The following is a 24,731-nucleotide window of genomic DNA, read 5'->3' as shown; positions in this document are numbered from 1 at the left end:
GGTCATATGGTAGTTCTATTTGTAGTTTTTTAAGGAACCTCCATACTGTTCTCCATAGTGGCTGAACCAATTCACATTCCCACCAGCAGTGCAAGAGGGTTCCCTTTTCTCCACACCCTCTCCAGCATTTATTGTTTCTAGATTTATTGATGATGGCCATTCTGACTGGTGTGAGATGATATCTCATTGTAGTTTTGATTTGCATTTCTCTAATGATTAATGATGTTGAGCATTCTTTCATGTGTTTGTTGGCAGTCTGTATATCTTCTTTGGAGAAATGTCTATTTAGGTCTTCTGCCCATTTTTGGATTGGGTTGTTTGTTTTTTTGTTGTTGAGCTGCATGAGCTGCTTGTAAATTTTGGAGATTAATCCTTTGTCAGTTGCTTCATTTGCAAAAATTTTCTCCCATTCTGAGGGTTGTCTTTTGGTCTTGTTTATGGTTTCCTTTGCTGTGCAAAAGCTTTGAAGTTTCATTAGGTCCCATTTGTTTATTTTTGTTTTTATTTCCATTACTCTAGGGGGTGGGTCAGAAAGAATCTTGCTGTGATTTATGTCATAGAGTGTTCTGCCTATGTTTTCCTCTAATAGTTTGATAGTTTCTGGCCTTATATTTAGGTCTTTAATCCATTTTGAGCTTATTTTTGTGTATGGTGTTAGGGAGTGTTCTAATTTCATTCTTTTACATGTACCTGTCCAGTTTTCCCAGCACCATTTATTGAAGAGGCTGTCCTTTTTCCACTGTACATTCCTGCCACCTTTATCAAAGATAAGGTGTCCATATGTGCATGGGTTTATCTCTGGGCTTTCTATCCTGTTCCATTGATCTATCTTTCTGTTTTTGTGCCAGTACCATACCGTCTTGATAACTGTAGCTTTGTAGTATAGTCTGAAGTCAGGGAGCCTGATTCCTCCAGTTCCTTTTTTTGTTCTCAAGATTGCTTTGGCTATTCGGGGTCTTTTGTGTTTCCATACAAATTGCGAAATTTTTTGTTCTAGTTCTGTGAAAAATGCCAATGGTAGTTTGATAGGGATTGCATTGAATCTATAGATTGCTTTGGGTAGTAGAGTCATTTTCACAATGTTGATTCTTCCAATCCAAGAACATGGTATATGTCTCCATCTATTTGTATCATCTTTAATTTCTTTCATCAGTGTCTTATAGTTTTCTGCATACAGGTCTTTTGTCTCCTTAGGTAGGTTTATTCCTAGATATTTTATTCTTTTTGTTGCAATGGTAAATGGGAGTGTTTTCTTGATTTCACTTTCAGATTTTTCATCATTAGTATATAGGAATGCCAGAGATTTCTGTGCATTAATTTTGTATCCTGCTACTTTACCAAATTCATTGATTAGCTCTAGTAGTTTTCTGGTAGCATCTTTAGGATTCTCTATGTATAGGATCATGTCATCTGCAAACAGTGACAGCTTTACTTCTTCTTTTCCGATTTGGATTCCTTTTATTTCCTTCTCTTCTCTGATTGCTGTGGCTAAAACTTCCAAAACTATGTTGAATAAGAGTGGTGAGAGTGGGCACCCTTGTCTTGTTCCTGATCTTAGTGGAAATGCTTTCAGTTTTTCACCATTGAGGATGATGTTTGCTGTGGGCTTGTCGTATATGGCCTTTATTATGTTGAGGAAAGTTCCCTCTATGCCTACTTTCTGCAGGGTTTTTATCATAAATGGGTGTTGAATTTTGTCAAAAGCTTTCTCTGCATCTATTGAGATGATCATATGGTTTTTCTCCTTCAGTTTGTTAATATGGTTTATCACATTGATAGATTTGCGTATATTGAAGAATCCTTGCATTCCTGGAACAAACCCCACTTGATCATGGTGTATGATCCTTTTAATGTGCTGTTGGATTCTGTTTGCTAGTATTTTGTTGAGGATTTTTGCATCTATGTTCATCAGTGATATTGGTCTGTAGTTTTCTTTCTTTGTGACATCCTTGCCTGGTTTTGGTATCAAGGTGATGGTGGCCTCGTAGAATGAGTTTGGGAGTGTTCCTCCCTCTGCTATATTTTGGAAGAGTTTGAGAAGGATAGGTGTTAGCTCTTCTCTAAATGTTTGATAGAATTCGCCTGTGAAGCCATCTGGTCCTGGGCTTTTCTTTGTTGGAAGATTTTTAATCACAGTTTCAATTTCAGTGCTTGTGATTGGTCTGTTCATATTTTCTATTTCTTCCTGATTCAGTCTTGGCAGGTTGTGCATTTCTAAGAATTTGTCCATTTCTTCCAGATTGTCCATTTTATTGGCATAGAGTTGCTTGTAGTAATCTCTCATGATCTCTTTTATTTCTGCAGTGTCAGTTGTTACCTCTCCTTTTTCATTTCTAATTCTATTGATTTGAGTCTTCTCCCTTTTTTTCTTGATAAGTCTGGCTAGTGGTTTATCTATTTTGTTTATCTTCTCAAAGAACCAGCTTTTAGTTTCATTGATCTTTGCTATTGTTTCCTTCATTTCTTTTTCATTTATTTCTGATCTGATTTTTATGATTTCTTTCCTTCTGCTAGCTTTGGGGTTTTTTTGTTCTTCTTTCTCTAATTGCTTGAGGTGCAAGGTTAGGTTGTTTATTCTAGATGTTTCCTGCTTCTTAAGGTGGGCTTGTATTGCTATAAACTTCCCCCTTAGAACTGCTTTTGCTGCATCCCACAGGTTTTGGGTCGTTGTGTCTCCATTGTCATTTGTTTCTAGGTATTTTTTGATTTCCTCTTTGATTTCTTCAGTGATCACTTCATTATTAAGTAGTGTATTGTTTAGCCTCCATGTGTTTGTATTTTTTACAGATCTTTTCCTGTAATTGATATCTAGTCTCATGGCGTTGTGGTCAGAAAAGATACTTGATACAATTTCAATTTTCTTAAATTTGCCAAGGCTTGATTTGTGACCCAAGATATGATCTATCCTGGAGAATGTTCCGTGAGCACTTGAGAAAAATGTGTATTCTGTTGTTTTTGGATGGAGTGTCCTATAAATATCAATTAAGTCCATCTTGTTTAATGTATCATTTAAAGCTTGTGTTTCCTTATTTATTTTCATTTTGGATGATCTGTCCATGGGTGAAAGTGGGGTGTTTAAGTCCCCTACTATGAATGTGTTACTGTCAATTTCCCCTTTTATGGCTGTTAGTATTTGCCTTATGTATTGAGGTGCTCCTATGTTGGGTGCATAAATATTTACAATTGTTATATCTTCTTCTTGGATCGATCCCTTGATCATTATGTAGTGTCCTTCTTTGTCTCTTTTAATAGTCCTTATTTTAAAGTCTATTTTGTCTGATATGAGAATTGCTACTCCAGCTTTCTTTTGGTTTCCATTTGCATGGAATATCTTTTTCCATCCCCTTACTTTTAGTCTGTATGTGTCTCTAGGTCTGAAGTGGGTCTCTTGTAGACAGCATATGTAAGGGTCTTGTTTTTGTATCCATTCAGCTAGTCTGTGTCTTTTGGTGGGAGCATTTAATCCATTTACATTTAAGGTAATTATCGATATGTATGTTCCTATTCCCATTTTCTATATTGTTTTGGGTTCGTTATTATAGGTCTTTTCCTTCTCTTGTGTTTCTTGCCTAGAGAAGATCCTTTAGCATTTGTTGTAAAGCTGGTTTGGTGGTGCTGAACTCTCTCAGCTTTTGCTTGTCTGTAAAGGTTTTAATTTCTCCATCAAATCTGAATGAGATCCTTGCTGGGTAGAGTAGTCTTGGTTGCAGGTTTTTCTCCTTCATCACTTTCAGTATGTCCTGCCACTCCCTTCTGGCTTGTAGGGTTTCTGCTGAAAGATCAGCTGTTAACCTTATGGGGATTCCCTTATGTGTTATTTGTTGTTTTTCCCTTGCTGCTTTTAATATGCTTTCTTTGTATTTAATTTTTGACAGTTTGATTAATATGTGTCTTGGCGTATTTCTCCTTGTATTTATCCTGTATGGGACTCTCTGTGCTTCCTGGACTTGGTTAACTATTTCCTTTCCCATATTAGGGAAGTTTTCAACTATAATCTCTTCAAATATTTTCTCAGTCCCTTTCTTTTTCTCTTCTTCTTCTGGAACCCCTATAATTCGAATGTTGGTGCGTTTAATGTTGTCCCAGAGGTCTCTGAGACTGTCCTCAGTTCTTTTCATTCTTTTTTCTTTATTCTGCTCTGCAGTAGTTATTTCCACTATTTTATCTTCCAGGTCACTTATCCGTTCTTCTGCCTCAGTTATTCTGCTATTGATCCCATCTAGAGTATTTTTAATTTCATTTATTGTGTTGTTCATCGTTGCTTGTTTCATCTTTAGTTCTTCTAGGTCCTTGTTAACTGATTCTTGCATTTTGTCCATTCTATTGTCCATTCTATCTCCAAGATTTCGGATCAACCTTACTATCATTATTCTGAATTCTTTTTCAGGTAGACTGCCTATTTCCTCTTCATTTGTTAGGTCTGGTGCATTTTTATCTTGCTCCTTTATCTGCTGTGTGTTTTTCTGTTTTCTCATTTTGCTTATCTTACTGTGTTTGGGGTCTCCTTTTTGCAGGCTGCAGGTTCGTAGTTCCTCCTGTTTTTGATGTCTGTCTCCAGTGGCTAAGGTTGGTTCAGTGGGTTGTGTAGGCTTCCTGGTGGAGGGGACTAGTGCCTGTGTTGTGGTGGAAGAGGCTGGATCTTGTCTCTCTAGTGGGCAGGTTCACGTCTGGTGGTGTGTTTTGGGGTGTCTGTGGCCTTATTATGATTTTAGGCAGCCTCTCTGCTAATGGGTGGGGTTGTGTTCCTGTTTTGCTAGTTGTTTGGCACAGGTTGTCCAGCACTGTGGCTTGCTGGTCGTTGAGTGAAGCTGGGTGCTGGTGTTAAGATGGGGGTCTCTGGGAGATTTTCGCCGTTTGATATTATCTGGAGCTGGGAGGTCTCTTGTGAACCAGTGTCTTGAAGTTGGCTCTCCTACCTCAGAGGCAGAGCCCTGCCTCCTGGCTGGAGCACCAAGAGCCTTTCATCCACACGGCTCAGAATAAAAGGGAGAAAAAGTAGAGGGAATTAGTAGACGTATGAGGAAAGAAAGAAGGAAAGGAGGGAAGGAAGGAGGGAAGGAAGGAAGGAAGGAAGGAAGAAAGAAAGAAAGAAGCAAAGAAGGAAAAAAGGCAAGAAGGAACGAAAGGAGGGAGGGAGGGAGGGAGGAAGGAAGGAGGGAAAGAAGGAAAAACAAAAAGAAAAAAGATACAGTAAAAATAAAATAAAGTATAATAAAGTTATTGAATTAAAAAATTCTTAATTAGAAAAAAAAAAAAGGACGGATAGAACCTTAGGACAAATGTTGGAAGCAAAGCTGTACAAAGTCTTACACAGAAGCGTACACATACACCCTCACAAAAAGAGGTAAAGGGGGAAAAATCATAAATCTTGCTGTCAGAGACCACCTCCTCAATTTGGGATGATTCGTTGTCTAAAGGAGGGAAGGAAGGAGGGAAGGAAGGAAGGAAGGAAGGAAGAAAGAAAGAAGCAAGGAAGGAAAGAAGGCAAGAAGGAACGAAAGGAGGGAGGGAGGAAGGAAGGAAGGAGGGAAAGAAGGGAAAACAGAAAGAAGATACAGTAAAAATAAAATAGAGTATAATAAAGTTATTGAATTAAAAAAATTCTTAATTGGAAAAAAAAAAAAAAAAAAGGGACGGATAGAACCTTAGGACAAATGTTGGAAGCAAAGCTGTACAGACAAAGTCTCACACAGAAGCGTACACATACACCCTCACAAAAAGAGGTAAAGGGGGAAAAATCATAAATCTTGCTGTCAGAGACCCCCTCCTCAATTTGGGATGATTCGTTGTCTAAAGGAGGGAAGGAAGGAGGGAAGGAAGGAAGGAAGGAAGGAAGAAAGAAAGAAGCAAGGAAGGAAAGAAGGCAAGAAGGAACGAAAGGAGGGAGGGAGGAAGGAAGGAAGGAGGGAAAGAAGGGAAAACAGAAAGAAGATACAGTAAAAATAAAATAGAGTATAATAAAGTTATTGAATTAAAAAAATTCTTAATTAGAAAAAAAAAAAAAAGGGACGGATAGAACCTTAGGACAAATGTTGGAAGCAAAGCTATACAGACAAAGTCTTACACAGAAGCGTACACATACACCCTCACAAAAAGAGGTAAAGGGGGAAAAATCATAAATCTTGCTGTCAGAGACCACCTCCTCAATTTGGGATGATTCGTTGTCTAAAGGAGGGAAGGAAGGAAGGAAAGAAAGAAAGAAAGAAAGGACGAAGGTAAAGTATAATAACGTTCTTAAAATTAAAATTGATTATTAAGAAAAAAAATTTTAAGAAAAAACCATGGACGGATAGAACCTAGGACAAATGGTGGAAGCAAGACTATACAGACAAGATCTCACACAGAAGCATACACATACACATTCACAAAAAGAGGAATAGGGAGAAAAATCATAGATCTTGCTCCCAAAGTCCACCTCCTTAATTTGGGATGATTGGCTGTCTATTCATGTATTCCACAGATGCAGGGTACATCAAGTTGATTGTGGAGCTTTAATCCGCTGCTTCTGAGGCTGCTGGGAGAGATTTCCCTTTCTCTTCTTTGTTCTCACAGCTCACAGGGGCTCAGCTTTGGATTTGGCCCTTCCTCTGCGTGTAGGTCGCTGGAGGGCGTCTGTTTTTTGCTCAGACAGGACGGGGTTAAAGGAGCCGCTGATTCGGGGGTTCTGGCGTACGGAGGCCGGCGGCGGGGAGGGAGGGGCACGGAATGCGGGGCGGGCCTGCGGCGGCAAAGTCCGGCCACCAGCCCGAGGCCCGCCGTGCGCTCTCCCGGGGAAGTCGTCCCCGGATCCCGGGAACCCGGCAGTGGCGGGCTGCACAGGCTCCGCGGAAGAGGGGAGTGGAGAGCGACCTGCGCTCGCACACAGGCCCCTTGGTGGCGGCAGCAGCAGCCCCAACGTCTCCCGCCCGCCTTGGGGTCCGCGCCTCCAGCCGCGGCTTGCGCCCGTCTCTGGAGTCAGCGCCCTCAGCCGCGGCTCGCGCCCGTCTCTGGGGTCCGCGCGCTCAGCCGCGGCTCGCGCCCGTCTCTGGGGTCCGCGCTTTCAGCCGCGGCTCGCGCCCGTCTCTGGGGTCCGCGCTTTCAGCCGCGGCTCGCGCCCGTCTCTGGGGTCCGCGCTTTCAGCCGCGGCTCGCGCCCGTCTCTGGGGTCCGCGCTTTCAGCCGCGGCTCTCGCCCGTCTCTGGGGTTCGCGCTTTTAGCCGCGGCTCGCGCCCGTCTCTGGAGTTCCTTTAAGCAGCGTTCTTAAACCCCTCTCCTCACGCACCAGGAAACAAAGAGGGAAGAAAAAGTCTCTTGCCTCTTCGGCAGGTGCAGGCTTTTCCCCGGACTCCCTCCCGGCTAGCTGTGGTGCACTAACCCCTTCAGGCTATGTTCAAGCCGCCAACCCCAGTCCTCTCCCTGCGCTCCGTCCGAAACCGAAACCCTAGCCTCAGAGCCTCAGCTCGCAGCCCCGCCCGTCCCGGCGGATGAGCAGACAAGCCTCTCGGGCTGGTGAGTGCCGGTCGGCACCGATCCTCTGTGCGGGAATCTCCCCGCTTTGCCCTCCGCACCCGTTGCTGTGCACTCCTCCGCGGCTTCGAAGCTCCCCCCTCCGCCTCCCGCCGTCTCCGCCCGCGAAGGGGCTTCCTAGTGTGTGGAAACTTTTCCTCCTTCACAGCTCCCTCCCACTGGTGCAGGTGCCGTCCCTATTCTTTTGTCTCTGTTTATTCTTTTTTCCTTTTGCCCTACCCAGGTACGTGGGGAGTTTCTTGCCTTTTGGGAGGTCTGAGGTCTTCTGCCAGCCTTCAGTAGGTGTTCTGCAGGAGTTGTTCCACGTGTAGATGTATTTCTGGTGTATCTGTGGAGAGGAAGGTGATCTCCGCGTCTTACTCTTCCGCCATCTTCCCTTACTCCCAGCCAGTTATCTTTGAAAGAGATTTAAATAATAAGGAAAATATCTTACGTGTTTACCCATGTAGTCAATACTTTTCTGATATCCTTCCTTGGTGTAGATCCAGATTTCCATCTGGCATCATTTTCCTTCTGTCTGGTAGATATCCTTTAACACTTCTTATAGTTAGGATCTTCTGTTAAGGCATTCTTTTAGTTTCTATGTCTTAAACGTCTTTGTTATATCGTTATTTTTGACATAATGTTTTAACTGAGTATAGAATTCTAGGTTGACAGTCTTTTTCTTCCAGTACTTCAGAAATGTTGCTTCATTGTCTTCTCACTTGCATTGTTTTTGACCAGAAATATGCTCTCATCCCTTTCTTTATTTCTCTGAGTATAATGTCTTTTTTTTCCCTGGATGCTTTTGCAGTGTTCTCTTTTTCATCGATTTTGAGCAATTTGATTATGATATACCTAGATGTAGTTTTCTTCATGCTTCCTATGCTTGGGGTTCATTGAGATTCTTGGATCATTGGGCTTATAGTTTTCAACAAATATGGAAAAATGGGTCCATAATTTTTTCAGAATTTTTTTCTATTCTCTCCTGGGGACTCAAATGACATATATAAGAGGTAACTTGAGGTTTTCCCACAGTTAACTTGTTCCATCTACTTTTCCTTTACTACCTGTGTTTTATTTTGGATAGTTTCTATTGATATATTTTGTCTTCACTAATCTTTTGTTTTGCAATTTCTAATATTCCATGAAGCCTACTCAGTAAATTTATAATTTCATACATTGTACTTTTCATCTCTAAAAGTTCTATTTGTGTCTTTTAAAAAAAATCTTGCATTGTTTCTGCTCGAATTTTTAACACATGAAATACAGTTTTATTAATTAATATCCTCACTTGCTGTCCCATCATCTGTATTAGTTTTGGATCAGTTTCAATTGATTGACTTCTCTCTTCATTGTAGTTATGTTTTCCTTCTTCTTTGCATGTCTGCTGATTCTTGATTGACGTCAGACATTGTGAGTATTACTTGGTTAGGTGTTAGATATATTTGAATTCCTATACATCTTGAGATTTGTTCTGAGATACAGTCAGTTCACTTGGAAACTCTTTCAAGTCTTGTTTTTATGATTTGTTAGTTGGGACTGGAGCAGTACTCAGTCTATGGCTAATTAGTTCTGCTATTGAGGCAAGACCCTTATGTGCATTCTATACAGTGCCCCATACATCTTGAGGTTTTCCTGCCTGGGAACAGGTGGGTGGGAACAGGCACATTCCTGTTCCTGTGTGAGTGCCCAGAACTGTTACCTCTAATTCCTTCAGGTAGTTCTTCCCTTGGCCTTAGGTGGTTTCCTCAGATACATGTACTGATCAGTACTAAGCTGAATCCTCAGGGGTATCCTCTGAAGGTGTAGGTTTTCTCTTTGTGAGTTTTCTTTTCTCTGTTATTTTGTACTGTAAAGTCTAGCTGCTGTGGTCTCCCTGGACTCTTAGCTCTGTCTCCTCAGCTTAATGAGTCTGCTGGATTTCACTTGGGTTCTCTCCCTGCATCACAGATGGCCTTAAAACTCTCAGTGCAGTGAGTATGGGGAATTATAGGACTCATCATACGTTTCCCTGCTCTCATGTATCCCTTTACTTCATTGCTTGACCTTTAGTGTCTTGCAAACTGTTGTTTCATTCAAACTGCTGTCCTTTTTTTTGATTGTTTCAGGTGGAGGATAAATCTGGTCTCTGTTACTCCATCTTGGCCAGGAGCACAAATGTTTCACTTTTGTATGCTTTGTATGTTAGCTATGTGATCAGCAAAAAAGTGGTAACATAGAGAAATTAGGGCGAAAAAAAAAATAGCTTCAAGAAAATTGTATATCAAGTGTAACTCATTTTTCACCAGGCAGCTGCTTATGAAAGTACCCAAAATACTTTTATTTCTTATGCTGTTATAATGATTGAGTGAATTGAAGATGGTAGAAGTAAAAAATGAAATAATGAGATAAAAAGAGTAAGTTAAAAGATCATGGGATAGAAAGTTTATATTGACTGGGAAGTGAATAAATGTCATTGAAATTTGGAGTTGCAATGAGCAAGTTTGAGGAAAGGGTTAGATTTCAAATGTTTTTTGTTGTCTTATGAAGGGAACATACGGGCAAATGCCACCATGAGATTGTCGGTCTTTAGGGAGATGTGTTGAGTCAGCAAAAGGGGAGTCGGGGAGGGAGACAGAGATTCTCAATGATGAGCAGACATCAGTGAGTAATGAGAGTGTTTTGTGGCCCTTCACATCAAATTGTTAAGCTCAATAACATATAGGAATATTTAGTGGCTTCTGATTTTATTGAAGCCTCACAATTATATTTCCTCTATGTCTTAGTATATTAAACCCTTAGTAGGGTTTTTGAAATATTTGGAAGCAAAGCGAGAATGAGGAAAAACTGAAGCCGTGAAGGACTTGGCTGTTCCTTCCCTCAAGGAGGAACTTAGAGGTTCCTTCAGTCCTTGGGAGACTTTGTTAGAAGGTGGTGGTGACCTCTTCTTCTCTCAGCCTTCTCTTCTGCCTCTTGTTTTGGCTGAAAGAGAGGGTATTACTCCTGAATCCACCACGCACCATCCCATACTGCTGTGGCAGAACAGAGTGATCACTCTGTTAAGAATAGAAGTTAAACCAACTCTCTAAAGGCACCAGAGAAAACACATATCCTTCAAGATGGTGGTAGGTGTTTGAGAAAGTCTCACCTGCCAGTTCTAGAGGTCTTTTCATGTTTTCAGGTTATTTTCATTTGCCTAGCAGAACAGTAATAATCTCATTAGCCTTTGATAAAGTAGGCCTCTTTGGCTTATTCTCCATGTTTTTTCAAATGTTCTTATGCATTATGTTTAGATCTCTGGTTTCAATTAATTTTTAAGGTTTCCCATGGACACAGTGCCTGCGATTTTCTTGAGAATGATGTGGATTGTATTTTTATCAAACTGACAATCTCTGCCTTTTCAATAACACCTAATCACACTTTCTACAGAAATTAAAATATGAAATAGCAGTTTGGGGGTGTGTGTGTGTGTGTGTGTGTGTGTGTGTGTGTGTGTGTGTGTGTGTATGTATCAGAAGGTAATGGTAAAATGCATTTTGGAATCTTTAAGCATAGAATGAATTCTGACCCATGAAAAACTTCAATAAATTGGTTTTAACAGATCCAATAAAAATTTTTTCACAAGAGAGGGAGAAAACACTTTGTTTACCTCTTATAATATTCCTTTATCAAGTCCCCAAACATTTCTTGAGAGCTGTTACCTGCTCGACTTTGTTCTCTACCCTCAAGAACCTTGAATAAGGAATTATGGGATATTTTCTGTTCCACACTTGCAGCTGGACTTTCATAAAACAATATTCCTTTTATTATTCCGTTTCAGAAAAATTAATATGGTCAGTTGGGAGGGATGTATGCTTATAGTTTGGTACTCAGTGACTTAAAGATTTCTGTAATTTTATAGCTTTATAAAGTTAGAAGTTACAACTTCTACAGAAGGTTTTTCATAAATATCAAGTCAATAAAAGGCCAATCTACAAAATTTTTATATCATTGCTGTCCTTTATATGCAAGACTGGAGAAAACGCACTTCTGTAACTTCTGATCTTATAATTCTGAACTTTCAGTTTCCTTTGTAAAGTGGGCACTTGATAGCAGAACTCCCACCAATATTGCCAAGCTCTGTTATAACCATGACCATTTTGATTCTTCTCTCATCCCGGGAGTTTGCAAGATTTACTTGTGTGATGAAGTTTAAGGCAGACCCTTTAACTGTGCCTGTTGACTGAGCCAGACTTGACATTTGCTTCTGTTCAGGAAAAATGGTTTAGCTGCCAGACTAATATCTCTGCACAGTAAGAGACAAATATCATCGAAATGAGATAAATACTTCCTCAAATGATTTTTTAAATGTGAACATAGAAAATGGAAACTGATCCTCCTTGAGGTAATTGGAAAAGGTCAACCATCAAGCTGCTTCTCAGGCCTTGGAGAAAAGCACCCACTCTGAACAGAAGGGATAAATTGTGTGTGAAGGGGCTTCAGTGCTAGGCTCACGTCCTGCGTGTGGTACCCCGTCTCCACCTTTCCTCCGTGTGGTGTCCCATTCTCGAATCTAGGAGCCAGTCCTCAGTATGTCACACCTAATTACACCAGTATACAGTGTTGGGAAAACAAGTTGACCTTTTGTCATTTTTAAAAACTTCTTTCATATTTCATGAGTTTCTATGTCCTTAGGTCTCTATATGCCCTTCTTCTATGGATGCAGTATTTTCCCATGTGGCTCTAGGTGGGTGGTTGCCAGGACCACATTTTCTGCTTTGTCTTCTTTTCATAGCTTTGGTCTTAAACTTCATACAATTGGAAAACTCCTCACTATAAACTCATCCACCGAGGTACTCGTTTTTATCCCAAAGCAGAACTTTCTCGGGATTCCCCGATGTCTTCCAGTTACACTACTTACTTTCTTCCCATAAGGCATGAAGCCTTGATATAATCCCCAATTTATTCCTTTTCTTTCACCTTCCATACCAAATGAACTGCTTTAATTCTTTTCCAACATCACCAAACTACAGCATTTTCTTTCTGTTCCCAGTGGCATCACCACTGAGTGCCTTCTTATCACCCGGGACCACGTTTCCACAAATCCAGTAGTCATTCCCACTTTGATTTAGTGCTTTGCCTGGATTCTTTGTTTAGTTACTGAACCTATCCGGCCTCTGTTTGTAGGTCCTTTGTCAGTTCCCCTTTTTCTCCACCTCAGCTTCTGAGGCCCCACGCATAGACTCTGGTCGCTCGTTTGTCAAAGGGAGAGACTGAGGCTCCATTCTTCACATAGTTGCCTCACTTTAAATGTCTCTTTGAAGCCGTCAGCTTGTTAGTAACTTTCAGTAATTCCTCATTGTCTACAGCATAAAGTGCAGGATCTTTAGCCTGAGATTTAAAGCCCTCTAATCATCTGGCCTTAGTGTACCTCTCTAAATTGATCTTCCACTGCTACTCAGTGTAAAACTTCTATTCTGAAAACCTGGTCTTTCAGGCATAAAATGTGAATTCAGTCTTTAGATCTTTGCATATATAGCGCCTCCTCCCTGGAGCACCCTCCTCATTCCTTTCTACGACTGAGTTCTGCCTATCCTTCAAGACTTAACACCAGGCCTTTGGTTCTCAGTGAAACTTGCTTCATTTACCCAGACACATAGTGATCTTCCTATTATACTCTCCTGTCCCACTGATCATGTGAATTGCTCATGTTGGCTCTTATTACCTTTCATTCTTATTTGCTTTTTGTTGTATATGTTCAATCTCCTCATCCTCTCTTTATTGTAAGGATCTGGCATGGTTCTGTGCTTCAGAAATGGTTTGTGGTTGCTGATAAAGATGTTGGCTGAAGTAGTTCCTGTGCCAGTTGTCAAGTCCTTTGTGGGTACCCACATAAAATTTTTGGACAACGAAGAAAGTGGCACCATTATCACTTTCACTGTCTTAAGGGGCTCTTCTTTGAGAAACCTCAAGGAATTTTATAAGCAGCACCAGGAGAAGAAAGTCACTGGCAGCACCGTTAATGTGTGTTGGGGATGAAATACTCATATGCAAATAAGCAGGAATAAAACCCAGCAGGGTTGAATCTGGACCCAGTGCAGACATTCTTTTATTCCTTGGCCTTGACCTACTTTGGCATCTGGCCAAATAACTCCTTGTCTCTGGGAACATCTGCTCCTGGTGTTATCTGCTTGACTTCCAGGTTTCTTCCTTGCTCCAGAGACTGCCCATTAGTACAACGACCCCTGTTGTTTCCTGGCTTCTGATCTGAGCTCCTGACTCTGCCACCTTACGGCCCACACTTCTGCCACCAGGTTTAACCAGTGTATCCTCAACATTATAATTTCCAGTCACTGAACACTATGAGACTGCTATTCAGAGACCATTGTTGAGAGTCTTCGTGATTCTCAATTTGTAAAATTGGAAGAGTTTCTTATGCTTGGTATATTCTTATTGTGGCTTTTCTTTGTCTTCACATAGGCTCTTGTACTGTGACATTAAAACAGAAATTCTAGTGTGAGGGTAGTCAGCGTCCCAGTATTGGTGATGGGTTAGAAGATGAATCATCCACTCTGATACACATGCATCTGTGAGGATCAGCTGATGGCATCTGAAATCTCCACAGCAGCCTCTTGCTTAACACTTTAGTAGTCTGGAGCCAGATCTCCGATATTACTGGGTTCCCTTATGAGTCCAATAGAGATAGTACCGTAATATTAGTGCAGCTTCCTTCACTTATTTGAGTATGAAATGCAGGAACATCAAGTTTGCTGTATAGAATTCACTGTGGTCCAAAATTAGAGCATCAGAATATGAGTTGTGTCTAACTGATTCGGGAAGAATTTGATGATGCTAATGCCAGTGATGGATGACATGCTCAGGTGCTCTGAAGGCTTTCATGACCCCTGGGAAGCTCTCAGGTGATGAGGTGCCTCCTCTTGAATCTATCCTCCCACAGTCAGATTTGGCTCCTGCTTGGGGCCCATGGGCATCACCAAGGAGTAGTATTCATGACAAAGCCTTTCTCTGCTCCCCTGCTCAATCTTGTCACTGAACATTAAGAACAATTAAGCATGTCAACTGGATATCCATATGCAAAAGAATGAAGTTGAACCCCCCTACTTCACATATATGGAACATTAATTCACTAAATGTAAGAGCTAAAATTATAAAGCTCTTAGGAGAAAACGTAGCTGTAAATCTTTGTGACCTTGGGCAGTGGTTTCTTAGATATTTCATCAGAAGCACAAGCAACTAATGAAAAAATAGATGAATCAGACTTCATTAAATTTAAAACTTTTGTACTTCAAAAGGCACCATCAAGAAAGTGAAAAGGCAACCCACAGAATGGGATAAAATATTTGCAAATAATATATCTGATAAGGGTCTAGTATCCAGAATATATAAAAATCTTTTACAACTCAACAATAAAAAGACAAATAACCAAATTTTAAAATGGGCAAAGAATTTAAATAGGCATTTCTTGAAGAAAGATATGTAGATGGCCAATAAGCACATGAAAAGATGCTCAACATCATTAACCATCAGGGAAGTTCAAATCAAAATCCCAATGAGATACTACTTCACACAAACTAGGATGGCTATAATGCAAAAAGACAGATAATAATAAGGGTTGACAAGGATGTAGAGAAATTGGAATCCTTGTATACTGCTAATGAGAATGTAAAATGGTCCAGCTACTCTGGAAAACAGTGTGGCAGTTTCTCAACAAGTTAAACATAGAATTACCATCTAACCCAGCAGTTCCACTCTTAGATATATACCAATTCAAAAAGAATTCAATTCCAAGAGAATTGAAACCGTACACCCACACAAAAACTTGTACACAAGTGTTCATAGCAGCATTGTTCTTAATAGACAGAAATGGAAACAACCCAAGTGTCCACCAACTGATGGGTGGATTAAAAAGAATGTGGTATATCCATACAATGGGATATTATTTATCAATAAAAAGGAATGACATTCTGATACATGGTATAATGTGATGAACCTTAAAACAAACTAAGTGAAAGAAGTGAGACCCAAAAGGTCATATACTGTAATATTCCATTTATATGAAAGTAGACAGAAGTAGATTAGTGGTTTCCAGAGGCTGAAGGAGGGAGAATTGAGGGAGTGACTCCCAACGAGTACAGGATTTCTTTTGGAGGTAACGAAAAGTTTGTGCAATTACAAATGTGAGGTTATACGAGTTTGTGTATGTACTAAAAACCACTCAATTGTATACTTTAAAGGGGAGATTTTACAGTATGTAAATTTCATTTCAATTAAAAAAAATTAAGACAGCCTTGATCTTAAGTCTCTGATCAGAGAGCTCTGCGTTTTGATCCTTGCCATCCCAAACCAACCCCCACCCATATCTTTGTCGTGTCAAAATCATTTTCCTGGGCTTCCCTGGTGACGCAGTGGTTGAGAGTCCGCCTGCCGATGCAGGGGACGCGGGTTCGTGCCCCGGTCCTGGAGGATCCCACATGCCGCCGAGCGGCTGGGCCCGTGAGCCATGGCCGCTGAGCCTGTGCGTCCGGAGCCTGTGCTCCGCAACGGGAGAGGCCACAACAGTGAGAGGCCCGCATACTGCAAAAAAAAAAAAAAAAAAAAAATTTTCCTATTTAATTCTTAAAGGCAGCTTAACAGTAGTTTCTTTGAAATCTAGTTTTTTTTTTTTTTTAGCACTGCACATGTACGCACATTTTTTTTTTTAGCACACTGCACATGAAACAGTGACTGCATATTTTCAGGTCACAGATGCAGTGACATCAGAAGCTGAAGTTCTGTTGTTCATGGCTTTCAAGGAATATAGGTCTTTTCAAAAATAGGGACAAAACCAGGGTATCCCACTTTGGTAGATAAATCTATGCTTTGCAAGTATTTATTCTCTGTATTATTAAAAATAATGTTTAAATATTAACTGCATTTTAAAATGTCAGTAAGGTTTCTCTTAAATTTTCCTTCATCTTTGAAATGGGAGAAGAGCCAAAGAGTTTCTATTTATTAGAATTCCAACTGCTATGTATATGTTTCTCATCCTTTTATTTGGGAGTAAGTCTGTACAACCCGTAACTTTCTTCCACGTTGGTAGACATCATAGACCATGATGAAGTCACGTTTTGAGCTTCATCTTCCTTGGATAATGAAACTCTGAAAGTAGCTAGGAAAGTCACGCTAACCTTCTGGTGGATAGGCAAAGACATTACAAGTAAACCAGAAAGGGGAATGGAGACAGTGATTCATGTAAGGGAGTTTTTTTCTTCTTGTGATGCATAATGTCTAACTGAGGGCAGGTGGACAAACCTGAGTGAATTAGGCTATGCTAGTGGTGGATCATAAATCTCAACACCCTGAGCCCTGGCAAATAACCTTCTCAAACTTCAGATACCTTCCATTTTTGTTCTTTATCAAGACCTGATTTTTCTTTTCGGGAGAAACATTTCAACTTTGGTGCAATATGGCTTTGCTCAGCCAGCTTGCTCAGCCAAGTTGACAGGACCAGTTGGAGAAGAAGCCTCTGGGACTTTTAGTGGGGAGTCCAGCCCTGGCCCAGGGAGATGTGGGCCCCATGTCACTTTAGGACCAGGCCAGGTCAGCGAGTAAGGGATCCGTGGTTCCATTGCCCAGCGTCTCTGGGATCCCCTGCCTGACATTTTAGTTTTAGATCTAGGAAAGACCCTTGTGCCAGGCCCTTAATATTTTGCACACTGCAGTCTGATACTCATCCTCTTACCCTCTCATCTTTGTTCACCTTTGTTCCCAGCCTGTCTCATAGAACTTTATAAGCTTGGTCAAGAGATATCATCTCTGCTCTGTGGGACTGAGGCCTCATCTTCTAAGCTGCAGGATGGAGAGGCCCAAGTGAATCTAGAAACAATGAAGCTTCTATGTCTACACTCTAATATTTCTAAATCAGTGGTGCTCAGCCTTTAGTGAGTGTCCGAATCACCGGTGGGGAAGGTGGGGGTGGGTAATTAAAACACAAGTTGCTGGACCCTATAATTTAATAGTAATACCATGGCTGCCATGGCGTAGATAATTGAATTCTCAATTTACATTTCTGCATCATGGCTTCTTTCTTCTCCTTGCATTCTTCTCTTCTTCCTTCCCTTTCTTCCTCAAACATTTATTTAGTGCCAGCTCTGTGCCTGACACAGAACTAAGCCCCAGGGTACAGAGATAACTCAGGGATAAATAAGTAAGTTTCAGTCAAGTCAGACATGAGAAGAGGACAGTGACATGTAACAGGGGCTATAGTGGAAGAAAGAGAGAGAGAGAGAGAGAGAGAGAGAGAGAGAGAGAGAGAGTGTGTGTGTGTGTGTGTGTGTGTGTGTGTGTGTGTGTGTAGTGCCGAGGGATGAGCTTTGCAGGAGGGATGAGCTTTGCAGGAGGGATGGTGGGACAGCGGAGAAGGTATCCCAGAGTCAGAACAGAAGAGCCTGCATGAAATTTAGAGCCTAATTAGAAGGAAAAGGAATTAGACTAGCATTAATTCTACAATACAATGTGGCTTTTTCCCCCCCTCCTTTGCTAAGTAGTTTAATTTGCACCCTTGAATAAAAGAATTATGAGCTGGTAAGACTGAGCAAAAATAAGAAACACAATGCTCAGTGTTCGTACTTTTTTTTTTTTTTAAAGAAGATGTTGGGGGTGGGAGTTTATTAATTAATTAATTAATTATTGCTGTGTTGGGTCTTCGTTTCTGTGTGAGAGCTTTCTCTAGTTGTGGCAAGCGGGGACCACTCTTCATCGCGGTGCGCGGGCCTCTCACTATCGCGGCCTCTCTTGTTGCGGAGCACAGACTCCAGACGAGCAGGCTCAGTAGTTGTGGCTCACGGGCCTAGTTGCTCCGTGGCATGTGGGATCCTCTCAGACCAGGGCTCGAATCCGTGTCCCCTGCATTAGCAGGCAGATTCTCAACCACTGCGCCACCAGGGAAGCCCCGTGTTTGTACTTTTAAAGAAAATAACTACTATATATTTCCTCTTGTAGACATAGTTATATGATAATTTTGTCAGATGATAAAATTGTAGAAGTATCTTAGGGACGGTCAAAGTCTCTATCACAGGTTTGTATGAATGGATAGATCCTTGATCAGTTGAGACGTGCAGACCCTAAGGCTGGTCTGGGAGAGACCCATAAGTGGGGACACAGTTGGAGAACACACCTAAGAGGAAGGTCTTTGCCGTGGAAGGGCGCCACCTTCTGCCAGACTTTCTGGAACAGCTAGGGCTGGGAACAGTTGTGTGGTACTCACACCACTTTAAGCAAAGTTTTGAAAACCGAGAAGTTAAAGGAAAACCAAATGGACTCTCCCAGGCAGCCAAAACCTACCCGTGTGCCATACAAAGAAATTAGGAGTGTGATTCTTATGTTTTACTGTCAGAGATAATCTTCGAATCTACTGTTTTAGAAAATCAGTTTAGAGCATTCATAAATCTGCCTTCTCTGATTTTTTGAAACAAATATAAGCATTATTATAATCAGTCAAAAAGATAGAAGTAGAGCTACCTACTATGTGCCAGACACTAAATTTAGTATTTTACAAGTATTAGCTTCATTTAATCTTCATAACAGTTCAATGATATGTACCCATTTTATAGATGAGAAACATGAGGCTTAGAGGGGTTTGTCACTTGTCCAAAGCTTTTACATACCATTCAGCTGGTAAATGACAGAGAGGGGATTTGAACCCAGTTTCTGTGTGAGCACGTGGCTTAACCATTATGCTATGCTGCCTCACTAGTTGGTTTCAGTTGGCCTTGTGGATTATCGAATTACAGATCAGCTTCCCGTTGTCCAGTGCCTATGGCTGGTCACCCAGCAAGATAGGCCTACAGCTTACGCTTGCATCTTATTAGCAAGAGGCGCTGGAATCCCTGGCTGCAGGTATAGGTATTTCTTAATTGGACTGTGGAGATCTTTGGGCCTCACACGGATGCCCATGGAAGTCTAAACTCCAGGGTGATCTCTCCATGCCGGGTGTGACCCCATTTTGAATTGGTGGTGGTACATTACCAGCCCATGTTTCCTTTCCATCTCTTTGCCTAAGATGAAGATGAACCTCTTGGGGCCTCAGAAAGATGCTCCAGGCTATTAAACAGCAGAGGGGGCTTTGTCTCAAGCAGTCCTGGGGTGTCTAGTCATGTTTTCTTTTTCAGATGCTTCAAGAGAGACCCATTTCAGGAAGAAAAACATACTTCTTTAACCCAAGAAGGACTTAAAATAATACCTGAATTTCTTGCTTTGAAACCTTGAGCCTTTTACCTTGTTTGGTAATTTTGTTTCTAGTATATTTTGTGTGTTTTCCCCTAATTCTGTGTGAGAAGGTTTGGAGGAAGTGCTGGGTCCCCAGCCTGACCCTCGTGTACGCTCTGTGGTCCAGACATCTGAGTGAGTGAGGCCCACATGGCCCAGGCCTGAGTGGAGCTTAGTGGGGCTGCAGAGACAGCCAGCTGGGCTTGTTTCTAAACCAGCCTTAGTTTGTTTGTATCTACTCTGTGCTCATATTAGGTTTTACATCAATTTTAGTGATTCATAGAAAGGAAGAAATTTTTGTTTTCCTAGAATGCTTAGGAAATTGTACATGGCAATTCCCAGCTGTGGTATGCATCTTCTTTCATTTTATTATTACTACTACTGAAAAAAATACACTGAGTCTGTGCCATTGCTAGTAATAATTTAAAAAGTAATATGGAAACGGTATGCTTCTATTGATCCTAGAGAGCTAGGGAATGTGGAATTGTGGCTAAATGGTTATGTTGCCTTTCTCTCTCAGAGAGACACACATATACTCTATTTCCTGGAAATTTTAAAGAAATATAGTAAAATATGTCTGATACTGATACTAAATCTATATACTAAAATAATGTTTCAGAAACTTTTAAAATATATATGTGTGTAAATTGTGTACATATGTATATATAACATATACGTGGCATGTGCATTATATGTATGTGGTACATAGACATTACCCATACTAATCCTAGTACTAAGAACTAGTAATATCTCCATTTTACAGTTGAGGAAACCGAGGCACAGAGAGATTAGGTAACTTATTCAAGATCACACACATAGTGGTAAGTGTGGGCTAGTCTTCTGTGATTAGCGACCACTCTGCTGCCTCCAGGAGTGGATGTTTCCTGGGTGACGCAGGAGGCACTTCAGATCTGGGGGGTAACTCAGAGCTCGCCATTAAGAACCTCAGGTAGGAGTTTGACTTGGTGGCAAAAGCACTGGACCAGGACTCAGGCCAACAGAATTTCCTCCCTGGTTCTGCCATTTACGAGTTGCATATACTTGGGAATGTCTCCTACTGAATCTCACTTTCCTCATCCGTAAAATGGAGATGGTGATAATCTGCCCAGAAGCTTCATAGCGGTGTCATGAAGACAGTTGACATGATGGATGTGAAAGACATCTGAAAATTCTTGATGTGCTCCATAAATATTCAGAAAGGATTTTTTTTACATGGTCATGGCTCATTTGGGAATTCTAAACTAAAACTTTATCACTCTTAGCCCAGTACCCTTTTCACTCAATTTGTGCTATGTCAACGTATCTTTAAACAAATTCACATGCTGATCTGTATTAGTTTCTTTTCTGGAGAAATGGGAGATGTTATACTCCCCCTTGGAATATCATCCTCTCATTACTATTATGGAGAACAAATTACTCCACTAATCATCTCTTTTCTCTTCAGATTTGAGAAGCGTTACTTTTCTTCTGTCCCTCTTGCCTAAGGGACTAGAATCCTGTATTACAAATGAAAATTCCCTTTATAACCTTTAATCAAGAAAAATCCGAGTTGCTCAGAATGGAGGGGTCTCATTTGAAGTGGACAAGACCTGGTTTTGCAGATAGAAAAGCTGAGGGTCAGCCTGAGGGACCTATCTGACACCACCCAGCAGCACAGGGGCAAAGTGGGCCAAAACCCCAGTGTCCAGACTTGCAGCCCAGGGCCAGTTCAACTTCATGACGCTGCCCCTTGTACTGAGAAGCTGTGGGTATTTGGGGTTTGTTTGTTTTATTCCTGATAGATCTTCCGCAAGGAATGCCTTCCCTCTCTAAGCGTTTGTCCTTTGTTACTTTTAGACGAAGACTGCATAAGCTGGGTGTGTCGAAGGTTACCCAAGTGGATTTCCTGCCCAGGGAGGTAGTGTCCTACTCCAAGGAGACCCAGACTCCTCTGGCTACACATCAGTCTGAAGGTAAACTATGTCTTTTGTTCACTTTCCATATGATCTCTGGAGAAATTGCCAGGGAGTTACATCCTTCTTGTTGATTTCATGTCTTACCATAAGACATCTTCACAGGACACGAATATAATGACACACCAAAAGCTTAAGTCTCCTTTGACTCTGGTTTTGGAAACGCTGGAGAGGAAACCCAGTGATATTCCTCCAAAGGACCCATGAACTTTAAAATGGATAACTTAATGAGGCCACAGTTTGTCAACACTGTGTGAGGAGGGGGAAAATCACCGAAGGATAATGTAATAGAAACTTCTCTGAATTTTATTGATAAGAAGAGTGTACATTAAGATTCAGCATTTGCAGGAGTCAGCAAACTGTAGCCAACCACCTATTCCTCAAATTAAAGTGTTTTGGAATACAGTCATATCCAGTCCTGCGTGTCTATATGACTGCTTTCTTGCTACGTGGTAGGGTTGAGTACTTATGACTCACATGGCCTGAAATCTTTACCGTAATCTGGTACTTTTCAGAAAAACTTTGCTGACCCCTGACTTGCTTTGCCAATTCAGATGGCAACACGCTAGAATTTCTTACCACGATTTAAAAAGACTTTCCGTGCGATCTCCGTGTGCGTGAATGGGAATTCACTCCATGCCTCCTTCGTGCATACCTGAAAATATCAAGTGGAAAATGTTTGTGCAAATCCCAATAAATTGTGAAAATACACTAATAAGAGAAGTTGAAGCTAATCAATCGAAATGCTTCCTAGAAGTCAGAAATTACACCAAAGCAAAATTACTCCAAAGCAGAAGCAGGAGATGTGTGCGCTTAAAATAGGATAAGTGAAGGTTGCATTGTTAGAGAATATAGCACTGTTTTTATAGCTAAGCAAATTCTCTTTTTACTTTGTTATTGTATTGTCTGGTGTGGTGAAGAGGATGTTAGCATTCTGGGTTCATTGTTGTTGTGTAGTAAATACTGAACAAAAGCCATGAAAATGAGAAATGATTCGCATTCCGTCCTTGGTTTACAGCATATATAAGTCAGTGCACTTTGGTTTGTGCAAGTTACAGAGCTTTTCAGTTTTGGTTTTAAACACGTAACATCAAAAGACAAGTGAAATTGGATTCCTTGAAGTAGAGCGCTGTCTACAGGCCTTCTGAAAACCTTTCTTGGGTAATGCTGTCTGGCGTGGTGATGATTCTTTGGTGGCAGGGCCTCTGTTTTTCACGTGATAAGAAATGAATTTTAGAAGCAAACAAGTAGCACCCTCTGGTGGTGAAATTTTAAACCAACTATTTCAATGAACTTGAGAACTGTATATTAATGTGGCAGAAAATGCAAAGTTAGAAAAGCCTTTGGGAGTTCACCTAGTCTATCCTTGGGCCTCTAGGCAGATCAGGAAGATCATTAAAAATAACCTCGTCACCCAACCAAAACATTTGTTTGAGTTAATTTGCTGCCAGAGGTATTTGCAGAGCTGTAGCCTGAGGTATGTTTATTTAGCCCCAAATTTGACCCATAACATAAAGTTATACAACTGAAATAGGAGAAGGAGTGAATTATTTTTTGGAAACGTGTAGCCTTTAGATATTGGAAATGGTACAGAAATATTTACAAGGGAAGATAAATTAAGGATGAAAAGGCATCAACTCTAAACTTTTAAACTGGAACACATCAAAAGGAGAAGCCTGGGCATTCCATTTTATTACTGCAGAGAGAGCTTGGGAGCCCTCATTATGCTGTGGTCCAAGCAGCATGAAAGAAGGAATTTATTTCTCAGCTCTTGGCAGAAGTTCTTTCTGTTTTGTTAACAGGACTCACAGAGGGTTTTTATGGTGATGGGTGTTTTGACGGTTCAAATTCCACAATACAGATTTGAACTCAAAGTGAGCTACCGTAGCTCTAGACAGTAAAGCAATCCCCGATGGGTTTAGACAGGAAGAACTTTGGATTTGAGTTCAGCAAATCGTCCTCTCAGCACAGATGATTCCTTGACCTCTGGCTGCCTGGTGTCGTCCAGCGGGGGTGGGTGCCCCACGCTTGCCTTTCACCTGCTGAGTGAAGTGGGGAGGCTCTACCACGTGGCGGGTTTGGATTGGCTCCCAATTTGGGAGCTTGGGCCATGGCAGTGTTTTCATGACGACTGCAGGCGTTCAGGGTCAGGAAACAATGAACTACTGAATTTCATGACACAATGAGGCTCTTGGATGGATAATACGTAAAGCTGTGGTGCGTGTAAGATCTGTTTTAGCTCATTATTGCCCATGGTGTATGAAGGAACGCTGATCATTTTTGAAGTCATTATGTGACTATGGAAAATTTAACAATATTCAAACTGTTGATCTCAGAGCATTGATCTGTTCTACATCTAATGGAGTTCTTATGCGTTCAGTTTTTGACATGTTCTCATTTTACTCTTGAAAATGAAAGGGAAGGTACTTTGGACTTGCCCAAGCTTAAGCTTCTCTTCTCCACTATGTACTATAATGAACATTCTCTTAATTTGCGATCGTAATGACCTGTTATGTATGAGAAACAGTCCAGAGAATGATTTAAGCCCTGGAGATTTAGGAATGAGGTCCGCACAAACACTGGTTTTTCAGTACAAGTTTAGATCTTCCCTCTCTGCTTAGGTCATTAGTTGCAGAGAAAGAAGGCTGAGAATAGGTAACAGTGATTTGGGGAGCAGGATATCTCTATCTCCAAAACGCTTTAAACACGTGCTTCTTATTCCCAGGTCATAAGAAGGAAAAAAATAATGGTTCCCTTCCAAACTACGTCTGCTTTGTGTTAGTAATATCTCGCTGGACTGACCGTGAGGTCCTGAGGTTCGTTAGGAAGCCAGTCTTCTGCATCTTTATTATAGTGGGAAAGTGACTGACCCATACTAGGCTCCCAACAGATGCTGTTGAATGACAAGGATGAGGCCAGACATCTTAGAAACGCCAGGTTCTGCAGTGACCCCTAGGAGAATGAGAACTTCTTAACTTGCTGGAAAAATGTAAGCCAATCTGGAGGGAGGAGGAGGAAACTTACATAACCTGTTGATCATTTGAAGAGTTCTCTGATCTTCCTCTTC

General features: G+C 41.1%; 1 protein-coding gene across 4 annotated transcripts in view; it reads left to right on the top strand.

Moving 5' to 3' along the window:
• Nucleotides 1-24,731, top strand: part of DYNC1I1 (dynein cytoplasmic 1 intermediate chain 1) — a 388,679-nt gene that overhangs the window by 122,473 nt on the left and 241,475 nt on the right. For all 4 annotated transcript variants that reach the window (XM_073809695.1, XM_073809697.1, XM_073809694.1 and 1 more), the window contains one exon: nucleotides 21,549-21,664. In XM_073809695.1, coding sequence (XP_073665796.1) covers nucleotides 21,549-21,664 — 116 coding nt within the window. The remainder of the gene's footprint in view (nucleotides 1-21,548; nucleotides 21,665-24,731) is intronic.

This window comes from Tursiops truncatus, chromosome 9 (genome assembly GCF_011762595.2).
Source record: "Tursiops truncatus isolate mTurTru1 chromosome 9, mTurTru1.mat.Y, whole genome shotgun sequence".
Classification (NCBI taxonomy): domain Eukaryota; kingdom Metazoa; phylum Chordata; class Mammalia; order Artiodactyla; family Delphinidae; genus Tursiops; species Tursiops truncatus.
Note: the sequence above shows the minus strand (reverse complement) of the source record. Positions and strands in the feature narration are given on the sequence as shown.